Consider the following 20,014-nt stretch of genomic DNA (forward strand, 5'->3'; position numbering starts at 1 on the left):
CCTCCTAAACAGCATATAAAGCATCAACAGCTTGTAAGTAGAGAGCAATTGGTGAATAGACTGACAGGATAGTGTATAGTTAAGTATTTTATAAAATGTAATAGCTCTCTAGATTTACTTTTTAAGAGGCTTTTAGTTAACTAAATGCCTTTCCTTGACATAATTCTATCCATATGACATGTTTTTCTCTGACATATTCACACCCATATAAATCATGTCTGTATTCAAGTGAATAATAAATTAGTGCCCTCTATATTCAAAAATGAAAAATTAATATAAAGTGTGACTGAACTTCTCAACAAGAGCCTTTTTTTTAAAAAAAAGAACTTTGCATCTAAAGTTTATATTTTGCTGTATTATTAGTTGACACAAACTCTATGCTTTCATGTCTGAATTCAACAGCTTTTTACTGCAACTGCATTAATGTAAAATGTGTGTGGCATAATTCTCATTGCTAATTGCAACCTTATGACAATATCCTCCAGAGTCCTGCTGATCTCATTTACAATAGCATGAGAAGTCTAGGCCAGCTGCTAATAGATTCGTGCTAAGCTTTTTCTCTTTGGTGGGGTTTTTTAGCATAAATAGAAATGAACACAATCTAAGTCTTAAAATGCAAGTCCTTGGGCATTTGGGGAGAGTTTGGATCTAGACCCAAACTTTGAATTTCCAGGCCAGACCCAGCTGCTGCAGCAGAGGCTCCCTGGTTTTACGGCTGATTTGTTTTGTTCTCAGAAATGTGACCTCAGCAATGGAGCAATATAAACCATTAAATAAAACACATGCTGCCCTCTTCCAGCTGGAGCTGTGATAGCGTTGTTAGTGCAGGAGGGGTTGGTTGTGTTCCCTCGTCTGCCCTCTTTTGATTTTGCTGTAAATTGTCCGGCCGTATGTTTGTGGTGTTACTGACACGGAGCTGGGAGCAGCCGCCTTTCCCCAGCCAGCTCCTGGCTGTCAGCTCCAACCTCGCAGGTTTAAACAGTTTTCTCTTTTCAAAAACAACGACACTGTGGTCCATTTAGCTGTATTTAGTTTTACCAGTTGCAATACAGACAAAATGGGGTTAAAGCCTGCCTTCTGCTGCAAAGAGCATCTGGAAACACGGCTCAAGGAGGTGGCTGAATAAGGCTTTAATGCAGTCCATATGCCACATGCACAGTTCTAAAACATTTTGAGTATGGTACACACCAAATTTTTAGCTGTGATGGGAAGGGATAGACAAGGTGAGAGCGCACAGAGGATGTTCATAGCAGAAGTGGGAGATAAGGGCTTGTTCCCACAGGTCCTTTCAATGCTCTCAGTCTTATGGTGACATCCTTGAGGCTGTCCTGTGCAGGACCAGGAGTTAGACTCGGTAATCCTTGTGGTTCCCTTTCAACTCAGGATACTGTATGATTCTGATTCTATGACAGCCTGCCTGGCTGCTTCGGGCTCACCTGCATCTCAGTGCAGTGGAGTTACTGCAGCTTCACCAGCTGCCATTTGTCTCCTGTGCTGCCCTAACCCTGAGACACACATTCTCAGCTCACCTGGCTGTGAGACACACATGTCCTATCTTAAAGCCAAGTGAGAGGTTCGAGGTAGCACATTCCCACCTCCCGGGGCATAAGCAGGCACAGCAAGGGTTTGGAAGTTCAGGGGACAGCTCACCTCAGCTTCAGAGATTGTCACCTGTTTTATTGCCTCTTGTCTGTACCAGAGCCACACTACTTTACTGGAGAGTTGGCACCATCTGGCAGGAAAGGCAGAGGGCTGTCTTACATATATATGCAAAACTCGAGCAAATTCTGCCTTTTTGCCATTTAATTCCAAGTTTGGGTTTTTTTGCAAGGATCACAGAATCACAGAATGGTTGGAAGGGACCACAATGGGTCGTCTGGTCCCACCTCCCTGCTCAAGCAGGGTCATCCCAGAGTACATTGCACAGATTTGCATCCAAGCAGTTCTTGAATATCTCCAATGAGGGAGACTCTACAACCTCCCTGGCCAATCTCTTCCAGTGCTTGGTCACCTGCACAGTAAAGTTCTTCCTCATATTCAGGTGGAACTTCCTGTGCATCAGTTTCTGTGTGGGTACTGGTACCTGGGTTATTCCTCCCCAGGTGCAGGACCCTGTATTTGCCTTTGTTGAATTTCAGATAGTTCTTCTCTGCCCACCTTTCCAACCTGTTGAGGTTCTTCTGAAGGGCTGCACAGCTCTCAGGGTATCAGCCACTCCTCCCAACATGAGAGGATGGTATGTATTTTCCATTCATCCTGCAGTGTTACATTTTAAGCAATAAAATGACACCCCTTTGCTGATAATCAATATCATTTAATGGGGTTTGGGACATGGAGACATCCATCAGGGACTTGGTGTCTTATTTTAGGGGCAGATAACTTAAACCATCTTTAATTCCATTTCCCACTGTGCAAAGTGCAGTGGTGACCACTGATGCACTTACCTCAGAAAACCCCTGTGAAGCTCACTTGAAGAATGAAGAAGCTCCTTGTAATTAAGGAGCTATGCAGATGCTAATTATCATGATTTGGTGTTCTTTCAAATGCTGCTTGAAGTGGGGACTTGAGTTTTTAAAATATTTTTATGCTAATGCTTTATTTGATTTTTTTTTCCTAGAGATCTGTTGAGTGTTAAATGCAATGACTTCAAGTTGAAGCACAGCACTTCTAATGGAGCGTCTGACCTTTCCACAACCTCGCTGAGCAGCACCAAGGAAACTTCCAGGCAAGCTAATTAATAGACTGGTACAGCACCAGCCGGGTGTACCTCTAGCAGCTTAACTCTCAGCTGAGAGGATGAAATCCTCCTGCCCTCCCCACACCCACATCTCACTAACAACGATGGATTTGGGACCTAATCAGGCGTTAAAACAGAGGATTAGTGATCTGCAAACCACAGTGATCACGACTCCATTTACAGGCCATGTAGGGCACTGGCAAAAATTACCAAGCATGCTCTCAGTAAATTAATGTCTGCATACCTGGAAAACCTGTGTGGGCAGCAGAGACTGTTTGATTTAACATATGTATATGGCAATTTTGAAAGATCAGCACAAAAAACAACACAGAACAGGAACTTAATGGGAAATTGTAATGGAGCAAGGAGCAGGTATAGGTAGGTGACTGTGAAGCACTGAATACAATTCTACTCTGATACCACATCCCACTGCCACACATTTAAACAACCACCTTTCTGAAGATGTGGGATATGTAGCATCCTTCTACAAGCTCTAGAGGGTTTAGGGAGCGTGGGCCCCACTTTCACCTGTGTTCAGAAGAGGTACCATAAGGAGAAGATATGCTCTTTGTTTTTCTGCTTTGACTACACCCATGGCAAGGAGAGATTGAAGCACAAGAATACAGCACTAACAGAAGCAGGAGTTGGAGGTTTCAGAGCTCAACAGATGTGTAATTGTCTGCCTTGAGGATCCTTTGCTTGACTGAATTGATCATAAGAAGCAAGATCTTTGGATGTCGATTGGCTATGCCCAAAATAACGAATAATTTGGTGCAGTAAGTCTGTCTCTCTGAGGACTGGGCTCACACATCAATCTCTGGAAGGTGCTGAATTCCCTCCTTCAACTCCTGCAAGAAGCCTTCCTGCAGGATATGTGTGCAGCAACTTGGTGGCTCTGGAAGGAGACACTGTTTGGGGGCTGTGACACCTCTCCAGAGGCTCCAGTAGCCAATCTGACACCTGGAATAGCTGGCAGCCCTGCTGAGTGAAGGAAGGAGCTGTTCTACCATTTGTTTTACACAAACATGGAAATGTTTGTTTCATGGCCTTGAGGCAAAGCCATCCATACTGGGCCAGGACTTGGCAGACAGTTCTGATGTTGTTGATATTTTCACATAGCTGCTGTGTGAATGATTTCTGCTGCAGCTTGTAGACCCTGTGGAGTTGCTTTTAGAGGTGTGGCACCACTCCTGGGCAGCCTGGTGATATTTATCACTTTCCCTGCTGACCCGAGCCCAGAGCTGTAATTCCATCAGAAGCTTTGTCTCCCCTGCCAAGCAACCTGTATAGAAAAGCAGCACTCACTGTGTTGGAAATAGGAGTATGGATACAGGGGTGCTGATGCCAGCTATGGTGGGGAGGAGGTGAAAAAGGTATTTTACAGTATGATCTTGAGGGGATCTTCTGTGGGATACAGGAACAGGAACCTTGGAGCCACACCAAAGCACTGCCATTCCTCCAGATCCTCCACCATGGTGACAGAGTCCATGTGAGCAGCTGCTGCTGTATTGTGCTCACATAGTAGGTGCATGTCTACTGTGCTCTCAAGGCAGTGTAATGGCACTTCAAGAGGATCACCTTTATTCTCATGAGATCTGTTGCTGGCCAATACTCTCATATTAAGAGCTGTCATAACATTAGTAATCTGCTTCTACCAGCAAATCATTCTGCTACCCAGAAAACCTTTGTCCCTCATGTCACTCTCATTGAATAAAAAGCAATACCACTTCCATCAGGGGCCCAAGTCACAGCTCTCTGTGTTTTCAGGAGGCTGAAGGCAGAAGAGAGAACAGTTGGCAAATGGATAGTAAGAAAAAGGTCTGATAAAAGAAACGAGAGGTTCAGCAAGCAGGACTGGCAACAGAAGGGAAAGCAGCTGAAGAGAGGAAAGGATCTCAAACTCGAAGTGTGAGTGGATGATGCAGTGGTGGCAGACTTGAAGGCGGGCAAAAGCTGGCAAATAGGAAGGTGCCTGTGGCACTTGGCCTTTCATATATAGGCACAAGGAGCACTTCAGGATCTTGTGGGAGCTCTGAATGGTTTAAGTCTTCTTTTAGCACATGTGCTGTGTAAATTGCTGCAGGGTCCTAAAGTAGTGCAGCCCACATATGGATTTGGAAGACAAAGTTTCCCTGAAGTGCCAGAGTGGAATGGCATTTCTCTGCCTTTCCCCAGAAGACATCTAGTTTGTGCTCCCCAAAATCACTCTGAGAACCAGACTAACCATTGAAGCAAATGTGAGCATTGCTTTGAAGCCACGCTGCTGGACCAGACAAAAGTGCTGAAGGCAGCCACTGAATCCAGGGCACGGACAATTCTTGCACATCTAAGCCTTTTTAAAAGGTGGATTACAGCTCCCTTATCTTCCACACCTGACAGAAGAAGAGAGGGACCTAAAGTATACCTTACGCCTCCTGGCACAGGATGTCACCTTTTTTTATGGGAAGATCTTTCTACACTGACAACCCATCAGTGAAAGGGAATAGCTTTTCTGTGGTCAGCACATAAAGCCGGTGGTCCAATACCTTTTTAATGCGGACTGTAGACGGGATGAGTTACTTCCCCTGCTCAGGAGAACTAACAGATGTGTTGTGTGCACAAAAGACAGACAAGGGAGAGCTGCCATCTGCTGTTGGAAAAATCCTGGTTCATCCTTTAGCCCAGGCACTGCTGACTGCTGCCGTGGTGGCTCGTTGATGCCAGTGACTCCCATCACACTGATTTAGCACCCAGAGAAATATTTCACAGTGGGAGCAGGGGATTCACACCCTTTGTGCACTGGGGAGAAGTAAAGTTTGCCCTGAAGAGCTGCTGTTCCCATGTCTAACTCAGGAAAAAGATGATGGATTTGCTGACCTTTTGAACCATCCATACCAGCAGCAAAGTGAAGTGGGAAGGTATGGCAAGCCCACTGTGCCTCCAGGGAGGAGTTTAATGGAATAACCAACCACATTTTCAAATGTAAGCTTTAGCTAATCAATTAGGTCAGTATTTAGACCTGAAATCTTCTGTGGGTTTTTAATAAGCTGAGCATTCTTTATTACTAAGGAAATGAAAGAATTGCTGAAGTCTCCTACACTTCTAAAATCTGGATACTTGGGTTGAAAAAAAATTATTAATCATTGACTGAAAAGACAGCTCATTTATTTAAATGTCACTCTGAGTCATTCAAAGTTATTTATTGACTTCTGAAAACATGTTTACTTCTATTTTCTTAATGACATTTTAAGTCACTTTAGCTACAAGTAACTTCTTATTTTTTACAAGAAATTTGTATTTAATACAAATTAAGGAAAATATGTCAGTCCTTTAAATGGCAAGCTAATCTTGTTTAATGCTTCATTAAAAAAATCCCGAAACCAAACCAAACTAAAACCCCTGAAAATTCTTCATACAAAGGTATTGCTTTCTTGCCTTTTTGTTTTCTCCTCCCAGGAGAAAAAAATGAGCGAAGACAAAATCATCCATGTAATTTACAGGGGAACCACACAATTCAATATTTCAGGCCACATCTTTCACAAACAGATGGAAATTCATATTACAGCAGCATGGTGCTGGTTTGACCTGGAAGTAAACAGTTTTCAGTTATTCTGTTGAATTTTTTCCCTGCAAATTGGTATTTTGCCAAAGGATAGAATGAAAAAGAGAGCAATTCTGGAGTGTGAGTACTAAATGCAAATAGTATTCCAGTGGGAGTGGTGGTAGAAGCAGTAGTAACAGTTGCAGACGAGTGTTCAGTCAGTTCAGTTGTTTGCATTGACGAATTTTTGAGCAATGATGTTCTCTCCTAGTAGATACATAAATGTGAGTGTCTAAATCTAAGCTTATAGTCCAAATCTGAAGCTTTTGGCCTATTTACCTTTCAAATAAAGACTGGATTATTTAAAACAAAACAAAACGAAACAAAAACCAAATAAAAACTCAAAACAAACAAGCAAACTGAAAAACCAGCGATAGTTCAAAAGAAATTATTGATTTAATACAGTAATTATGGTGTAAACCACGAGGCATGGTCAGACAAAATTGCAAGATTTTTTTTTCCCCAAACAGATAACAGGAATTTTATTCCACTGTACTTCAGAGGGGAAAATTCTTAATCCAACTGTGATGATGCTTTTAACTTAAACCAGTCTATCAGAAGGTGTCATTCAACAGGAGCTGGGGATCTCAGCAGCAGCTGTCACACTCATGCTCAGCTGGGCCTGAGTCCAGAGGAGTGAATTTGGAGTAGGGCAAGTGAAATCCACTTTGCAGGGTGGCTGTACTTCACACTGACCCTATTTGATGTGAAAACCTGTACAAAATACACCAGTGCTGGTTTTTCTTGTAATTTTATGGATTTTCAGCAGCGTTTGCCTGAGAGCAGAGGCAGCAATGGGAACATCCAGCAGATGATGCAGCCGATTGTTCCTCTGCAGGGACCCAGGGCTAGCAACTGGTTTTCCCAAGGTGGGTTATAGGGTGTGCTGGAGAGAAATAAACAACAGTGTTACCTGGCCAGTCCTTAACAGAGTTACTCATGTTACTCTGGGAAGGAGGCACTACAGTTTCCCTCTGTTCCTACACTGTGGTTTCTAAGGTCTGTGCCAGCTTCTGATGCTCCCCAGCTCTCCCACCACCTTGCTCGTGCTGCTGCAGAGGCACCTCGAACTTGGCAGGGCAGAGACAGGTTTGCAAAACGCACACACCTTTTTCTTTCCGTGTGCAAAGCCTGTTAAAGGAGAGGAGCACCTCACCCTCTGGACGGTCCGTTTGTAGCATTTTCCTTAGAGAAGACAAGGGCGAAAATGTGAAACTGAGCAAAACAACCTCAGTCGCTGCAAAAATGCTGAGCTCCCTTCAAAATCGAAGCGAGAGCTGGAACCCCCGAGGTCCCCGCAGCACAAACTGCAGCGTGGGACGATGACGCCACCCCAGCAAGTGTCAGACGCTTTGGGGCTGAATCAGAGTCTCGCCGAGCTGGTCGGATATCCTCCGAGCTGCAGGCTGCCGCGGGATGGCCACGGAGGGGAAGAAACGGCTCCGAAGCAGAAAGAAAACAAATAAAAAAAACTTTCAGACAGTTGCCAATAAAATCTTTTTGGCTCTGCGTCTGGGCATCGCTCCCAAATCCAGCCTCTCGCCCTTGGATAAAGCACTACAGCCTGGAATGAGAGGCAGATGCGTGGGAGGAGTGCATTTATCTGTGTCTGGGCTGGAAAACATATGTACTATAGTGCCTAGAAAAAGCTTTCTACTTTGGGCCTTGCTCCAGGAAACCTTTTTCCTTGCTTTTACAACTGTCCCCTGTTCCTTGGGACGACTCAGATGTTTAACCGAGCCCGAGGACAGGGAGCTAAGGAGTTTTCTCTGCGTCCTTCCCTCTGCCCCCCAGCCCTGGGAGCAGCCAGCCTTGGGCACGGCTCCTCCAGCCCACGCGTCTGGTCCTCGGGAGGTGGGAGGGATGGGACGGTCACCCAGGCCCTGGGGTGACCTGTCTGCAGCACTGTATCCACACCTTCTGGCTTTACCTATTACGAGTGGATCAAGCCCCAGCCTCAGCAGAGGGGGGACAGCCTGATACCTCGGGGGGCAAAAGAACAGAGGGAGGGAGAGGAGATCCTGAGAGGCTGTTGCTGGCCCGTTCCTACCATTTTGCCGTGAGGTTATATTTCTGGGTGGGTTGACTGTCACTTTTTTTAAATTCGTATCCTGGAACTTTGTAACTATGTGAGAATTCTAGCTAAATTTTACTCTCTGATTAAAATCAAACAGGAACCACCACCATCAAACTGCACGTCCTTAGCCTGCCAGGTCGCAGCAAGAAGCTGGTTGGGGAGGGGGGGGGAAGTTTTTCACATCACGGTTTATAAAACCAGCCTCTTCCCGGCGGGCAGGAGCTGGTTCTGGTTGGAAGGGCGGCTGTAACCCAAGGGATGCGGGTGCGGACAACCCGAGGCGAGGCTGGAGAGCCGGGGAGGCGCTTGTCAAAGCAAAGGGGAGAGAACGGGGTTGAGGAAGGGCTGGGGCTCCTCTGCCCTCGCTGCTCCCGGGCGGAGGGTGGGAGGACTCCGCTGTCCCCGTCCGGCCCCGTCCCGTCCCGCCCCGCACCGCCCCGCACACCTCGGCCCGCCCCTGGCGACCTGCCGGGCAGCGGCGGCGGGCCCTGGAGCGGCGGTAAGGCTGTTCCCGCACCCAACAGGGGGAAAACGCGGCTGGAGGAGCCGCCGGGGGGACGCGGGTGGAGGAGCCACTTCCCCAGGGTGAAGCGCCGGCGGCTCCGGGACGCGCATCCCCTGCCCTGCCCTGCCCTGTCCCGGGGGGCCCCACCGTGCTTCGTGTCCCTGGCAGCGGGAGGGACCTGCTGCCCCCCTGGACTATGCCTGGGCCGTCTTCGGGGGGAACCTGGGGAAAAAACCACACAAAATGTGTTCTGTTAAGCACAGAAAATACCTAGGAGCGGCCAGAAGTGGATTTAGTGTGTGTTCTAACCTGCCCCCCTCCCCCAACAGCTCGAAAAAGTACTTGAGGAGATGGGGTTAGTCTAATGATAATTAGTTAATCTAATGATAATCTAGTGATAAATGCTAAAATGATCACCGCCCGTGTCATCTACAGATGCCAAACTGAACTTATTAAACATGGCTCAATTACTCAAATACTTGGAAATACGGTATTTTTATAGGATCACAGTCGAGATGGGGCAGCCCATGCAGACAGAAAGAGTGCTGCTTGGGTGTGCACGAGGTGGATGAAACAGTTATGGAAAATGTTTTTGAAGTGTTGGATTTTGTCTATAGTTATTTTGGTTTGTCTTCTGTATACTCAGTACTGAGTTAATATCCAGCAACTTCTGTTACGTATTTGCTGAATATTGTTCACTAATGTAATGGTTTGTGATGTGGGCAGAGAGCTGAATATAAATTTTAAATAATTTTGCCTACAGCAATTTTCAGTGGATAATACTGGAATGTGTTTATTTTAACCCAAGCATTCTTTCTCCTACCTTATCAGCGATCTTTATTCCTACACAGCCCTTATCACAGAAGTATTTATTTCTAATCCTTTTTTTGCAGGCAAATATCCTACACAGAAAGTGAGGCTGAATTACGTGCACATGCCGATTACTGGAGGAGAGGCTGAAGGACATCCTGTTTTGATTTAGCAGTGTTGTTATTCTTTGGGGTGAAATGAAGAATTTGATTTTGTTTTGGAAACACTCGGATTTCTAATGCAACTGAACTTCAGTAACCTTTTTGCAGCGCAGATTTCAACAAATTAATTTTTCTCAAACAAAGATGCAGAACCTGTCAGTAGCAGAAAGTCTTACTAATACAGACATGTCACACCAGGGGTCTCCAAAAGACCTGGCATCTGAAGCAGGTGGTGTGTCTGTCAGTGGAAGTGACTGTAACTGGAATGACAAGACAAATAATGAAGAAATTATTAATCTCGAAGTAATGCAGCAAAGCCTCCCCGTAACGAACAGCAAAGGGAGAAGTTGTGAGGGGATTTCTGAGAGCAGTCTTAGTACCTCAGAACCCAGTGGTTCCTGGGGTGATTTTGAAGGCTTCAAGGAGTCGCTAGACAAATCAGAGAGATTCAGTCATAGTCTTGAAGTTTTGGTGAAGTCAACAAAACCTTCTGGAGCTGACACGGACTTAAGCAGCGGACGCTGTAGCCCTTCTGCTGCCCAGTTCTGTGCTGAGCCATCTCTGTGCAGTGGGATACAGGAGGCTTTGGGCTCTCTGAATGAGGTATGTGTTAATAGTAAACCAAGGACCAGAAATGTTTGTGTTACGGCTTCCTACATCTCAAGTTTTGTATCTGTCTTCTCTACAGAGGGTAATGTTGTACAGGGAGAGAAAGTGTCAAGCTGCTTTGCAGCTAACTCAAGTGGAACAAAAGCAACTTCTTTACACTGTTTGACAAATACTTAAGTTGTCCTGCTGGAGAGCCTTAAAGAATGTAATGTACTACTTTGCTTCTAGACACTAGGAAAAAGTAAGCACTTAGAAACCATGAACCCTGCCCTGAAGCACATGCAGTTTAAAACCTAGACAAGAAAGAGCATAGGAAACAAAAAATTGGGAAGGTGGGTGACAAAAGCAGGGTGGACAGAAATTCTAAGAGTTGCCTGCAAGCTCATTGAAGAAAACCAAAATAACATTGAGTTAGAAATTGGTAAACAAAATTACTTTTTTTATTTAATATACTGCCAGTCTTTCTGGAATTTTAGACTGATGGTGGTAGGAGTTAATGACACACACACGCACACACACAAAAGAATAAAAATCTTTTATTGTAATTTATTTTTATAGCATAGGATGTTACATTCTCTCCTATGATGTTACAGGTAATATCCTGAGTAAATAATGTAATGTATCCTTATCAGCACAAAGAAAGGTTCAGGTAAAGGGTTAGACCTTGTTGCGATGAGTGTGTTTCCATAAGGCCCAAACATTCATCACCAAAGGGAAGGAAAGCAACAAGGAGGAAGAGAGAACATGAAAATACAGAGCAGCTCCTCCCCATTCTTACTACTTTTATCCTAAATTACAACATTTGAAAAAAAAAAGACTTCCATGGGGTTAATCTGTAGCAGTAATAACTTACTGGATGTAGTCTGTTAGATGAGTTTTAATAGGTGTAGGGAACCAGGGATTTTCTGGAGACAGGTTTTCTTGCCCTTGCCTAGGAATTTTACTTGTTGCACAGGTATTATTCAGGAAAGCACAAAGATGCAGGTGGGATAAGCTGCCCGCACGGATTGAGTGGAGATACACAAGATACATGCATAAACAAAGAACTCAAATTTTTTGTAATGCTGAAAATGGCGGACAAGAAGTCTTCTGTTGAAAAAAGGGAGTATTGTAATGATTGAAACTGGAATAGAATATAGCAGGTTGCTTGGCTTCTTTCCAAAAGCAATAGATCTTAGTCTTACTGAAGCATTTGCTCTATTTTGCATCTATTAAAGGCAAAAGGAAATGTCCAGTATGAGCTAAATAGCTAACCATCCTTAGAGTTTCACACTGGCTTTTCTTGTCGAGGGTAGAGAAACAGCTGCAGTGCTGAGAGAAATTTGAGTGTAGAATATATGTGTAGCTTGTCCTTTATCCCTGTGCTTTTTGTGTTGTTTTTTTTGAGATCATAAACTCTTTGGACTGGGGCTCTGTCTTCCGTGTGGTCAATAGAAAAAATGCCAGTTAGGTTGGAGGGACCTCTATGGATCATCTGAGGTCAGAGGTCTGACCTTCAATATTTATTGCTTCAGTTAATTAAACTATGTTGATCTGGAGCAGAATCATGCATCTTGAGATGGAAACAATTGCTAATTTCCTTGTAGTAGCTGGATGTTTTGCCTACATAACTGAACACTTAAAGGACTTTTCACGTGCTCTTTAAAATACTGGCCTTTGTGAGAGGGATGGGTGCACGTGTTTAAGCCCTGTGGTGTTCTGACATAATGGGATAGAGAGGATTTAATCAGAAAGCACAGTTGTGAAATGTGTGCGTTCATGTTTTTATAATTAGTACAAAGCTACAAGATAAGTGGAAATGTACCCAAATTTGGTTTTAGAAAGACACGCTGAAGTAGACAGTAATAAAGGTAATAAAAAAACCCTGCATTTTTCATCTGGTTTGACTGTACTGTAAGTCAGTGACTTGTATGTGTGTTGGAGAACCATCACAGGCTCTGAGAAGATACTACAATTGGGGTAGAGCTGTGCTCCCCTTGATGCACACTCTCTGTGGCTGTAATTGCCCCCATCCCAAAGCCAAGAGCAACTGCCTGGCTTTTCCTTAACTTCCATCCCATTGCAGTTTTGGTACCTGCTAGGAAGTGTTTTATCCTTGACTGTCAATGCTTTAGCAAGTTTGCTTTCACAAAATTCTGCTTCTCAGGCATCTTTCAGGATCCTGTATGTAGCATCTCTGGTGTAAGTTGAAATAATTTACAAAGTGGTTGAAAGTATTGTGACACTTTGGGCAAGATTCAAAGGATTTTACTTGGGAGTCTCTGAGTGTCCCAGGAACTGCTCATCAGGATAGGCATTTTAGCAAGGCCCTGCTTCAGGAGGAAGCATCGTGGGGCACAAATTCTGTTCCTAGAAGCAGGCTCAGAAGTACAGAATCCTTCTACCAGCTCTGTTGATTCTGCCCACTCATCATTAGATTAAATCCATAGTCTCTCAGTATTCACTGCACTTGTCTGAGTTCAGTATAATAAAACTGTGGAAGTACCTCAGTTTATTTCAGCTGTTTCAATTACAATTAAATGAAACTGTCAAAATGTGGAGTATCCATACTTATATTTTTCAGACTAAATGGTCGCTTGCTGGGCAAAGAAAACAAACTGACTTGTTCCACTCTCTTGTTTTCACACAATGTTGCTGCTCCTGGATTGCAGTCCTTTGGAGGGATGGTGAAGTCAATTAATTCCTTTTATTTAGAAAATTGCAGTAACTCCTTCTTTGAAGGAATAAAAGGACACAGCTTCTGAACCAGATGGCGTGATAATATCCCTTTAGGATAGGGTGTAAATTATGCACATTTTCCCTTGTATATGTATTTCTTAGTCATCAGATAACCCTGTTACTTCCAGTAGGCCTGTTTGGATCACTCCTGTGGCTGTGTTCAGTCTCTCAAACTTCCTCCTCATCGCTGCTGGAGGAGGAACAAGTATGCAAATCTGGCTCTGATTTTTAATATGGAAAAAGTTTGGTGCAAATGCAAAGATATAGAGACATCCTCACCCCAGCTTTTCTGCAGACCTACACAGTGCAAATATTTACTGGTAGCTGTAGCATTTAGCAGTTTTGTTACATTTGGCTGAATTAGGAGTATTTGAATACTGAGTTAGCAAAACAAGCTTTGGAGTTGATGTGTGTGTCAGATTTGTCCTGAATTATCTGAGCAGAAGAAGGAGTCCTGAGTGCTAAATAGGCAAACCAGTCTATGATTTAGAAGCTGGGAAGTTGGAGACTAAGGTTCTTCAGAAACTCTTGGATTCTTGCTTCTCCTCCTCTAATTCTACGTAAACACTCAAAATGCTGAACTGTGGGCTCAGTCTCTCTGTGCCAATAATATTAATAAAAATATTTAAAACAATAGGACAATCTCCAGAAAAATTGTAGTCTTTGGACTAGGTCCTTTGTGAACTGTGTGGGTGACCTGTATAACACATGTAATAAAACTCTCTTTTTTTTTCTAGGCAGACCACAGCTATGAGGATATATTTAAGGTGGGCTTTCCAGAAGTCTTTGTATCACAGTCCACAGAAAGCATAAGAAGCTTAGATCAAGTGCTTGATACAAATAATGAAGATGTTGGGATAACTGAACTTCTGAAGAATCAACTTTGGTAATGAGTTCAGATCAACAGTTTAAAAAAAAAAAAAAGTTCCTCAGCAATCTCAGCAATTACACTGTTTATTTCCTAATGTAAAAATCAGTGGTACACTCAAAAATCTTTCTTAACACTACACTCTTCATCTTAGCAATTTTGTGCTGTATTGTTAGAGGAAATGGATGGTGGTTTAGCCATTGGAAAACAATGAAGGGAATATATCAAAATTACAAATTCCTGCTCAGGGTTTTTCCTGCTGTTGGTGTGCCTTCTTATGACTAAGCCTCTGGAATGCCAGAACCCAACAGGCAGCCTGTTCTTCCTGTTTGCTTGTCCTTTCTTTACAGCACATCCCACTTATTTCTTCATCATCGGAGGCTGCTGCTTCTACCAACAACCCACAAGCCTTTTTTCCTCCCCCCCTATTTTCCCAGTTGGTAACTTCCTCTCGTGTTAAACCAGATGTGCTTCAGAATCTGTGGTGCATCTGGCTTCTTTCCTGGGTTGTGTTAATAGCAATTATCATCATTAACTAAGATTTCTCTTGCGACAGCTGGAACACTTCTAGATTTGTTACATGTTTGTGAAGGATCAGCAGCTGTTGAGCAGTATTGTAGTTACTGAACAGTATTGTAGTTATTTTTGCATAACTCTGAGGCTTTGTATCTAGAAAATTGGGTCAGACCATACTTGGGAAAGGTCCTAGGACTCAGAAGAAATGTAGTTAAAACATTTAATGTGGGCATCCTTTTGGCAAGTTCTCTGCATACGCGTTATATTTTAATCAACATCAAATTGTGGAGAAATATATATATAAAAGGGACTACAGTATTATATGAGAGTACCAACTACAGACAAAAAAGCCCTGACCTGTTGTGATTAATAACTCAGGTCAATGATAACTACATCCTGTACCCAATAAAGTCCAATTGGATTTTTATATGTGATGAATGCAGTGTGAGAATCGAAAATACCATGTGGAGAGAGCTCTGTAATTCTCACCATTTCAGCAGTGAGTGCCTTTGGCTTGGTTTGTAGCACAGGCACGTCCAAAGCAGGTGGAGGTCACCCACCTGAGCAGCAGGTGCTGCAGAGGAGAAGTGTGACCTGTGGAACGGAGAAAGGTTTGAGAGACAGAAAACGCAAAGTGCAGAACTAATAGGGCTGAACTCTGCCCACATTTCACAGAAGCAATTGAATGATGTGAGCTGTTGGCATATAACGCTCTCTGAAATGTGCTTCTGATGCCCTTCTTATCTGAAGAGTCATGTTGACTTACGTTTCCTCTAATTGTCATGCAAGGTAATTAGTACATTGGGTTGATAGTTTGACTGAATGTAGAAGGAGTCTTAAGATAAGTTGCTTGTTAGATTGAGGTAGGGTAGTAGACAACTGTATGTAGGGAAAACAGTGATTTACATTCACTGGCAACCTCATACAGCTTATAACCTCAAACTGTGTTTTGTTTTCTAGGATCAATTCTGGAAACCTATGGAGAACACTTAGAGACTCTGATAACACCCCCAGCTTAAGACATCCCTGGAGTAAATCTCATTGCCAAGAAAACCTTCTGAGTGTTCTTGGAATAGATGCAAATCAAAAGGTAATTGAACAGTGGTTTGCCAGTATGGCAGCACAAACACTTGGTTAGGAGTCTGGTTCTCTCTCAGCTATACATGCAGATGCATGAGGGACTAGATCTGGGTGAGTCAAAAAGTTTTTTTTTACAGAGAGCTTTTTAAAGCAATAGTTTAGTGTTTCCTCATATTTATGTGTAAGTAACCATGAAATTGTCCAGGATCAAACTTTGTCTTTACATTGAACTCTCCCCTACATAGTGCCCTGTTGTTACATGGTATTTTGTTATAGAAGGAGAATTAGCATTCAGGTGTGCGTGCAGTAGGATTGTTTACTTTTTTTGCTCAGAGTATGAGAAAACTGTCAGCCTCTAATATCTTTCCGTTAAGTGAAAATTAGACTTGAATCGGGGAGTCTGTTAAAGTAATTACTGGATGTTTTTACTGTATAGGAACCGAAAGTGTGTTCAGCTTCCCTTTTCCTCAGATTATTCCTCTGTCTGCTTTTGCAAGGCTTGAGGGAGAATGTGTTTTAAATTGAATTGAGACCAAACCAACAGTGTTGAAAGATCTCAAATAAGAATGTCTCTGTTTAATCTCTTGTTTTGAGAAGGTAAAATTGTCTCAGGTGATTAAGTATTCAGTTATTTAGTTGGGATCAATTAGTCACAAGTAATTTTCAGAAATAACTGTTTCAGTTGATATGTGATTGCTGAAGCATGGGGTTGGCAAGCTACTGATTTTTTGGGCATATTTGACTTTTCATGCAAGTTATATACAAACAGAACGACAGTGCTGAAGGTAGAAGACCTATTCTGCACATGTAAGTCACTTTTATAGAATTGTGACTTAACAGAGAGAGGAGACATTTCTCCAACACAGTTAAACTCCCCTTCTGTTCCTTTCTAGACCACAGATACACCAGCATTAAATCAATGCCCAGGCAGCTTAAACTTACATCATTATTTCTTTTCTGTTACAGGAAAATTATGTTGCTTTTAAAAATACTGATAAAGATATATTTCTCATCAATGTTTTGGCATTAATTAAGGCTAATTTTAACTGGAAATTGCTTTTTTATTAATGGGAGTCACAAATAGATTCATGTGAGTAGGTAGAACTGGTTTTAGCATAAAATTGTTTTAATGCAAAGGGGAACACATGATGAAACACAGCTTCAGAAAGTAAAATTTAGTGGTGGTTGTTATTTGAGGGAAACTTCTCTTTAGATTATATACTTTGAGATCAGACAGAAATGCATAAATAAATTCTTAAATAAAATTTTTTTAAGGACATTTCAGAGAACCAGGATGATATTTCTGAGGAATCAAATGTCAAAGATAATGAGGACTTCAGATTTGATGGATTCAGTATCAATGACTGCAAAGCATTGATCCAGACCAAGGTAAGAATTGCTCTGAAAGAACTACAGAGTGTATTTTACATGTTCCTCTCTGCTGTAGCCAGCTGTTCTAGCATATGTCCTCATGTAATTGTTTGGTGCTGGTGTAACTATTTGCACATGGACTTGTTTTTTGCTCTTTGAAACCTCTCTGACAGCTTTAGAAAGGGTACCTGGCCACTTGTTTGCTTCTTGCTAAAGCAATGCAAGCAGGAAGGAAAATTGTGTTGTTTTGGAGGAATATTCTTCATCCAAGGTCCCTTCCCCAGTAGAGAATAAGCTTGAGCAGCTGTTGTTGCTGTGGGCACAGACAGTCTGAGGCACACTTCCATTGCTCTGTTTCATTCTATTTACTGCAATGGACAGTGAAGGTGTGTAACTGCTCTGGGAACCTTGTACATAAGAGATGATAGGCTGGAGATTTCAGAGATAAAGAACTAAAAGAGACTGTCCAGCTTATTCCTTCATAAATCAGTTCTGCTTTCTTAATTGAGTACGTGAGGGAGGGCTGAATCACACTTGGAAAGTGTAAACTATAGAGACGGGGTTTAGAGAAAGGAGAAGTGGCTTAAAATAGATGAAGAAAAAGTAAAAGTGAAAGGAATCATGGTACAAAGTTAAGGTAGCTGGGCAAAATTTTTTTCTGGAATAGACTTGCATTTTGGGGTCTCAAAGTAAAATTCATTACAAAACATATGTTGCCATTTAATTTTAAGTAAGTAAAATCATATAATGGGATGTTTTCCACTTATATTCCTAGCTGTGTCCCTTTTCCCCCCATGCTAATTTTATTTTTATGAACATTTATAAAAGTTAAGTTGAAATATGCAAGCTGATTAACTTTCTGTAGGATGGAAAAAATTAACTTTGTTTTACTTTTTCACTCAGCTTTCTGTATCACCAGACTCCAGACATGGTCACCTTTTCACCTGTAACCTCTTTTTGAAAACCACACCATCAAATGAAAACACACAGTATATAACAATCCCAAGGAAGAAGCACCTTTTCACTACAAACAACCTAAAAATGAAATTTTTCAGTAGTGATGTTTGCTGAACTAAATGCACTTTTTAGCCTTTTTTTCTGTTTTGTTTTTGAACTGAATGCAGTTTACTTTAATTTTGTTACTGACTTGGTACTATAGACTACAGATGTTCTTTAGGAAAGTGACGTATTGCTGTATACGAGGTACCTAAAGTCACATTATTAAAAGAGATTTCTCCTCTTTAGCTGTGAAGTTAAAGGTGTAATTTTGTCCTGCTAAGTTTTTCTGCAGAATTGTGTCTCTTACAGTAAATGCTGCAGCTGCTATCACACTTTAAAGATACTCTCTGTTGGAGTCTCCTGAACTACTGACCTTTCAAGCCTTAATGCCTCTTCAGTCAAAACCTTCCTTTCCCTGCCAAAATCTACACCCAGCTCAGGTGTGTTGTGATGTGTGCCTTGTCACCATCTCTGCTCACACTTGGTCCAGTTCGGATCAGCTGAGATCTGCTGCTTTGCCACTGCTGGATGTAATGAGAGGAGCCTTCTACATCTGGGATCTTCCACTGGGGTTTAGGAAAATAAAACTGTGTTAACTTCTGTCTAGTAAATCCTGCTGTGGTGATAGGGGTGGGGGCAGTGAAATGTTTTGTCCTGGCGTTGGTTTCTGACTGAAATAAATCACCTTGTTTGAAGCTGATTGTAACAGGACTTGTTGGATTCATTCAGCCACACTTACACCACGCATAACCTGCTTGTTAAAGCTGAGCAGTGTTGCAGTTCAGGACTTGCACTGCACAGAAATGCTGTAAATTGCTGCCCTTTTAAAATTTTATAGTAACTATCGACTGTTGCCCATCTTCCTGCAGCTTGAGTGCCACAGGGGATGCACTTCACTGTCATTCGGAGAATCCATGGTGCTCCCCTGCCAACTGCAACAGCTTTATTTATTCATTGGTAGTAATTTTTACACAAGTTACTAATCTATTTGCTGCTTTGGCCGTATGAAAATTTTATATGGCTTTTTGTTTTAAAGAGCTGGTAAGCACTGCAAGTGATGTTTTACGTGTAAAAAGCAGGGAACAAACTTGGGTGTTCCAAAACTAAGTCAATTAATTATTTAATAATGTGCCTATTCTCTTCTTAGAATTAAAAATATTATAAAGCACTGACAGACTTCAACCCTTAACCTAGTAAACTGTTCATCAGTGACATTATAATTGCTGTAATAACTTTAGTAATGCTTATGATACCTTAGTGCTATTAGCATGGGATGAACTGTGCACTGGTTACTCAGTATGTGGAGCAGAGCATTTGGAAAAGTGCTGTTTGAAAGTGGCTCTGCAGCTTCCCTGGCCCTGGAGGGAGTTCTGCAATGCCAGCCTGGAAACTCCATGTGGATAGAAGAGCAAGGTTAACTTCTTCAGTTAACAGTAGATTTGAATTAATTTTCAATTTCAATTGTATTCTTTCAGAGCAGCTAACTATGTATTACATAGGTCGTAGTCATAAGCTCACAAAAATAACAGATTGCCAAAAAAGGGTGAATGAATAGTTGGGGTTGGTAATAAACATAATTAAAATCAATTATAAGAGTAAAATCCCACTTTTTGTGCTTTCAGACAAGCGGGGCTCTGCAGAGGGGCTTGAAGGGGCAACCTGTAGTGTGTGTAGCACTCGCTGATGCACTGGAGCCCAGACTCTCTTTCCCTCTGGGCTTTCAAGTTTGCCTTTGCTTTTGCTAACATTGGATAAAAGTACTGAAGAATGTTTTGCACTGTTACTCTGGGAAAAGGATGAATATGTCATCTCTCCCTCATAGTACCAGGTTTTACAGCTCTGAACAAGGTACAGAATGGAAATTAAAAAAGGTTCAGCCCCTATGATTCACTGGGATAAAAAAACTACTGGGGTTCCAAAGGTGAGAGGCTCTACCTTTCAAGGTCCTTCTCTTTTGGGCAGATGCTTTGAGCCACCTGAGCC

At 42.4% G+C, this 20,014-nt stretch overlaps 1 protein-coding gene across 1 annotated transcript; it reads left to right on the forward strand.

Moving 5' to 3' along the window:
* The first annotated feature begins 8,832 nt into the window (after positions 1–8,832).
* Positions 8,833–18,737, forward strand: CLBA1 (clathrin binding box of aftiphilin containing 1). Its single transcript, XM_064659353.1, has 6 exons — positions 8,833–8,893; positions 9,793–10,473; positions 13,935–14,083; positions 15,542–15,671; positions 16,937–17,050; positions 17,936–18,737. Exons 2-6 carry the CDS (start codon positions 10,015–10,017, stop codon positions 18,101–18,103), a joined length of 1,020 nt encoding a protein of 339 aa, XP_064515423.1. The 5' UTR covers positions 8,833–8,893; positions 9,793–10,014; the 3' UTR covers positions 18,104–18,737.
* Positions 18,738–20,014: the final 1,277 nt, after the last annotated feature.

This window comes from Pseudopipra pipra, chromosome 6, assembly GCF_036250125.1.
Source record: "Pseudopipra pipra isolate bDixPip1 chromosome 6, bDixPip1.hap1, whole genome shotgun sequence".
Classification (NCBI taxonomy): domain Eukaryota; kingdom Metazoa; phylum Chordata; class Aves; order Passeriformes; family Pipridae; genus Pseudopipra; species Pseudopipra pipra.

What these genes read in the sequence shown, in the direction of transcription:
- CLBA1 (XM_064659353.1), top strand. Translation starts at nt 10,015, where the DNA reads ATGCAGAACCTGTCAGTAGCAGAAAGTCTTACTAATACAGACATGTCA. An exon ending in CTTCTGAAGAATCAACTTTG is followed by an intron (nt 14,084 to 15,541) that starts GTAATGAGTTCA and finishes TTTGTTTTCTAG; the next exon opens with GATCAATTCTGGAAACCTAT. An exon ending in AAGCATTGATCCAGACCAAG is followed by an intron (nt 17,051 to 17,935) that starts GTAAGAATTGCT and finishes TTTTTCACTCAG; the next exon opens with CTTTCTGTATCACCAGACTC.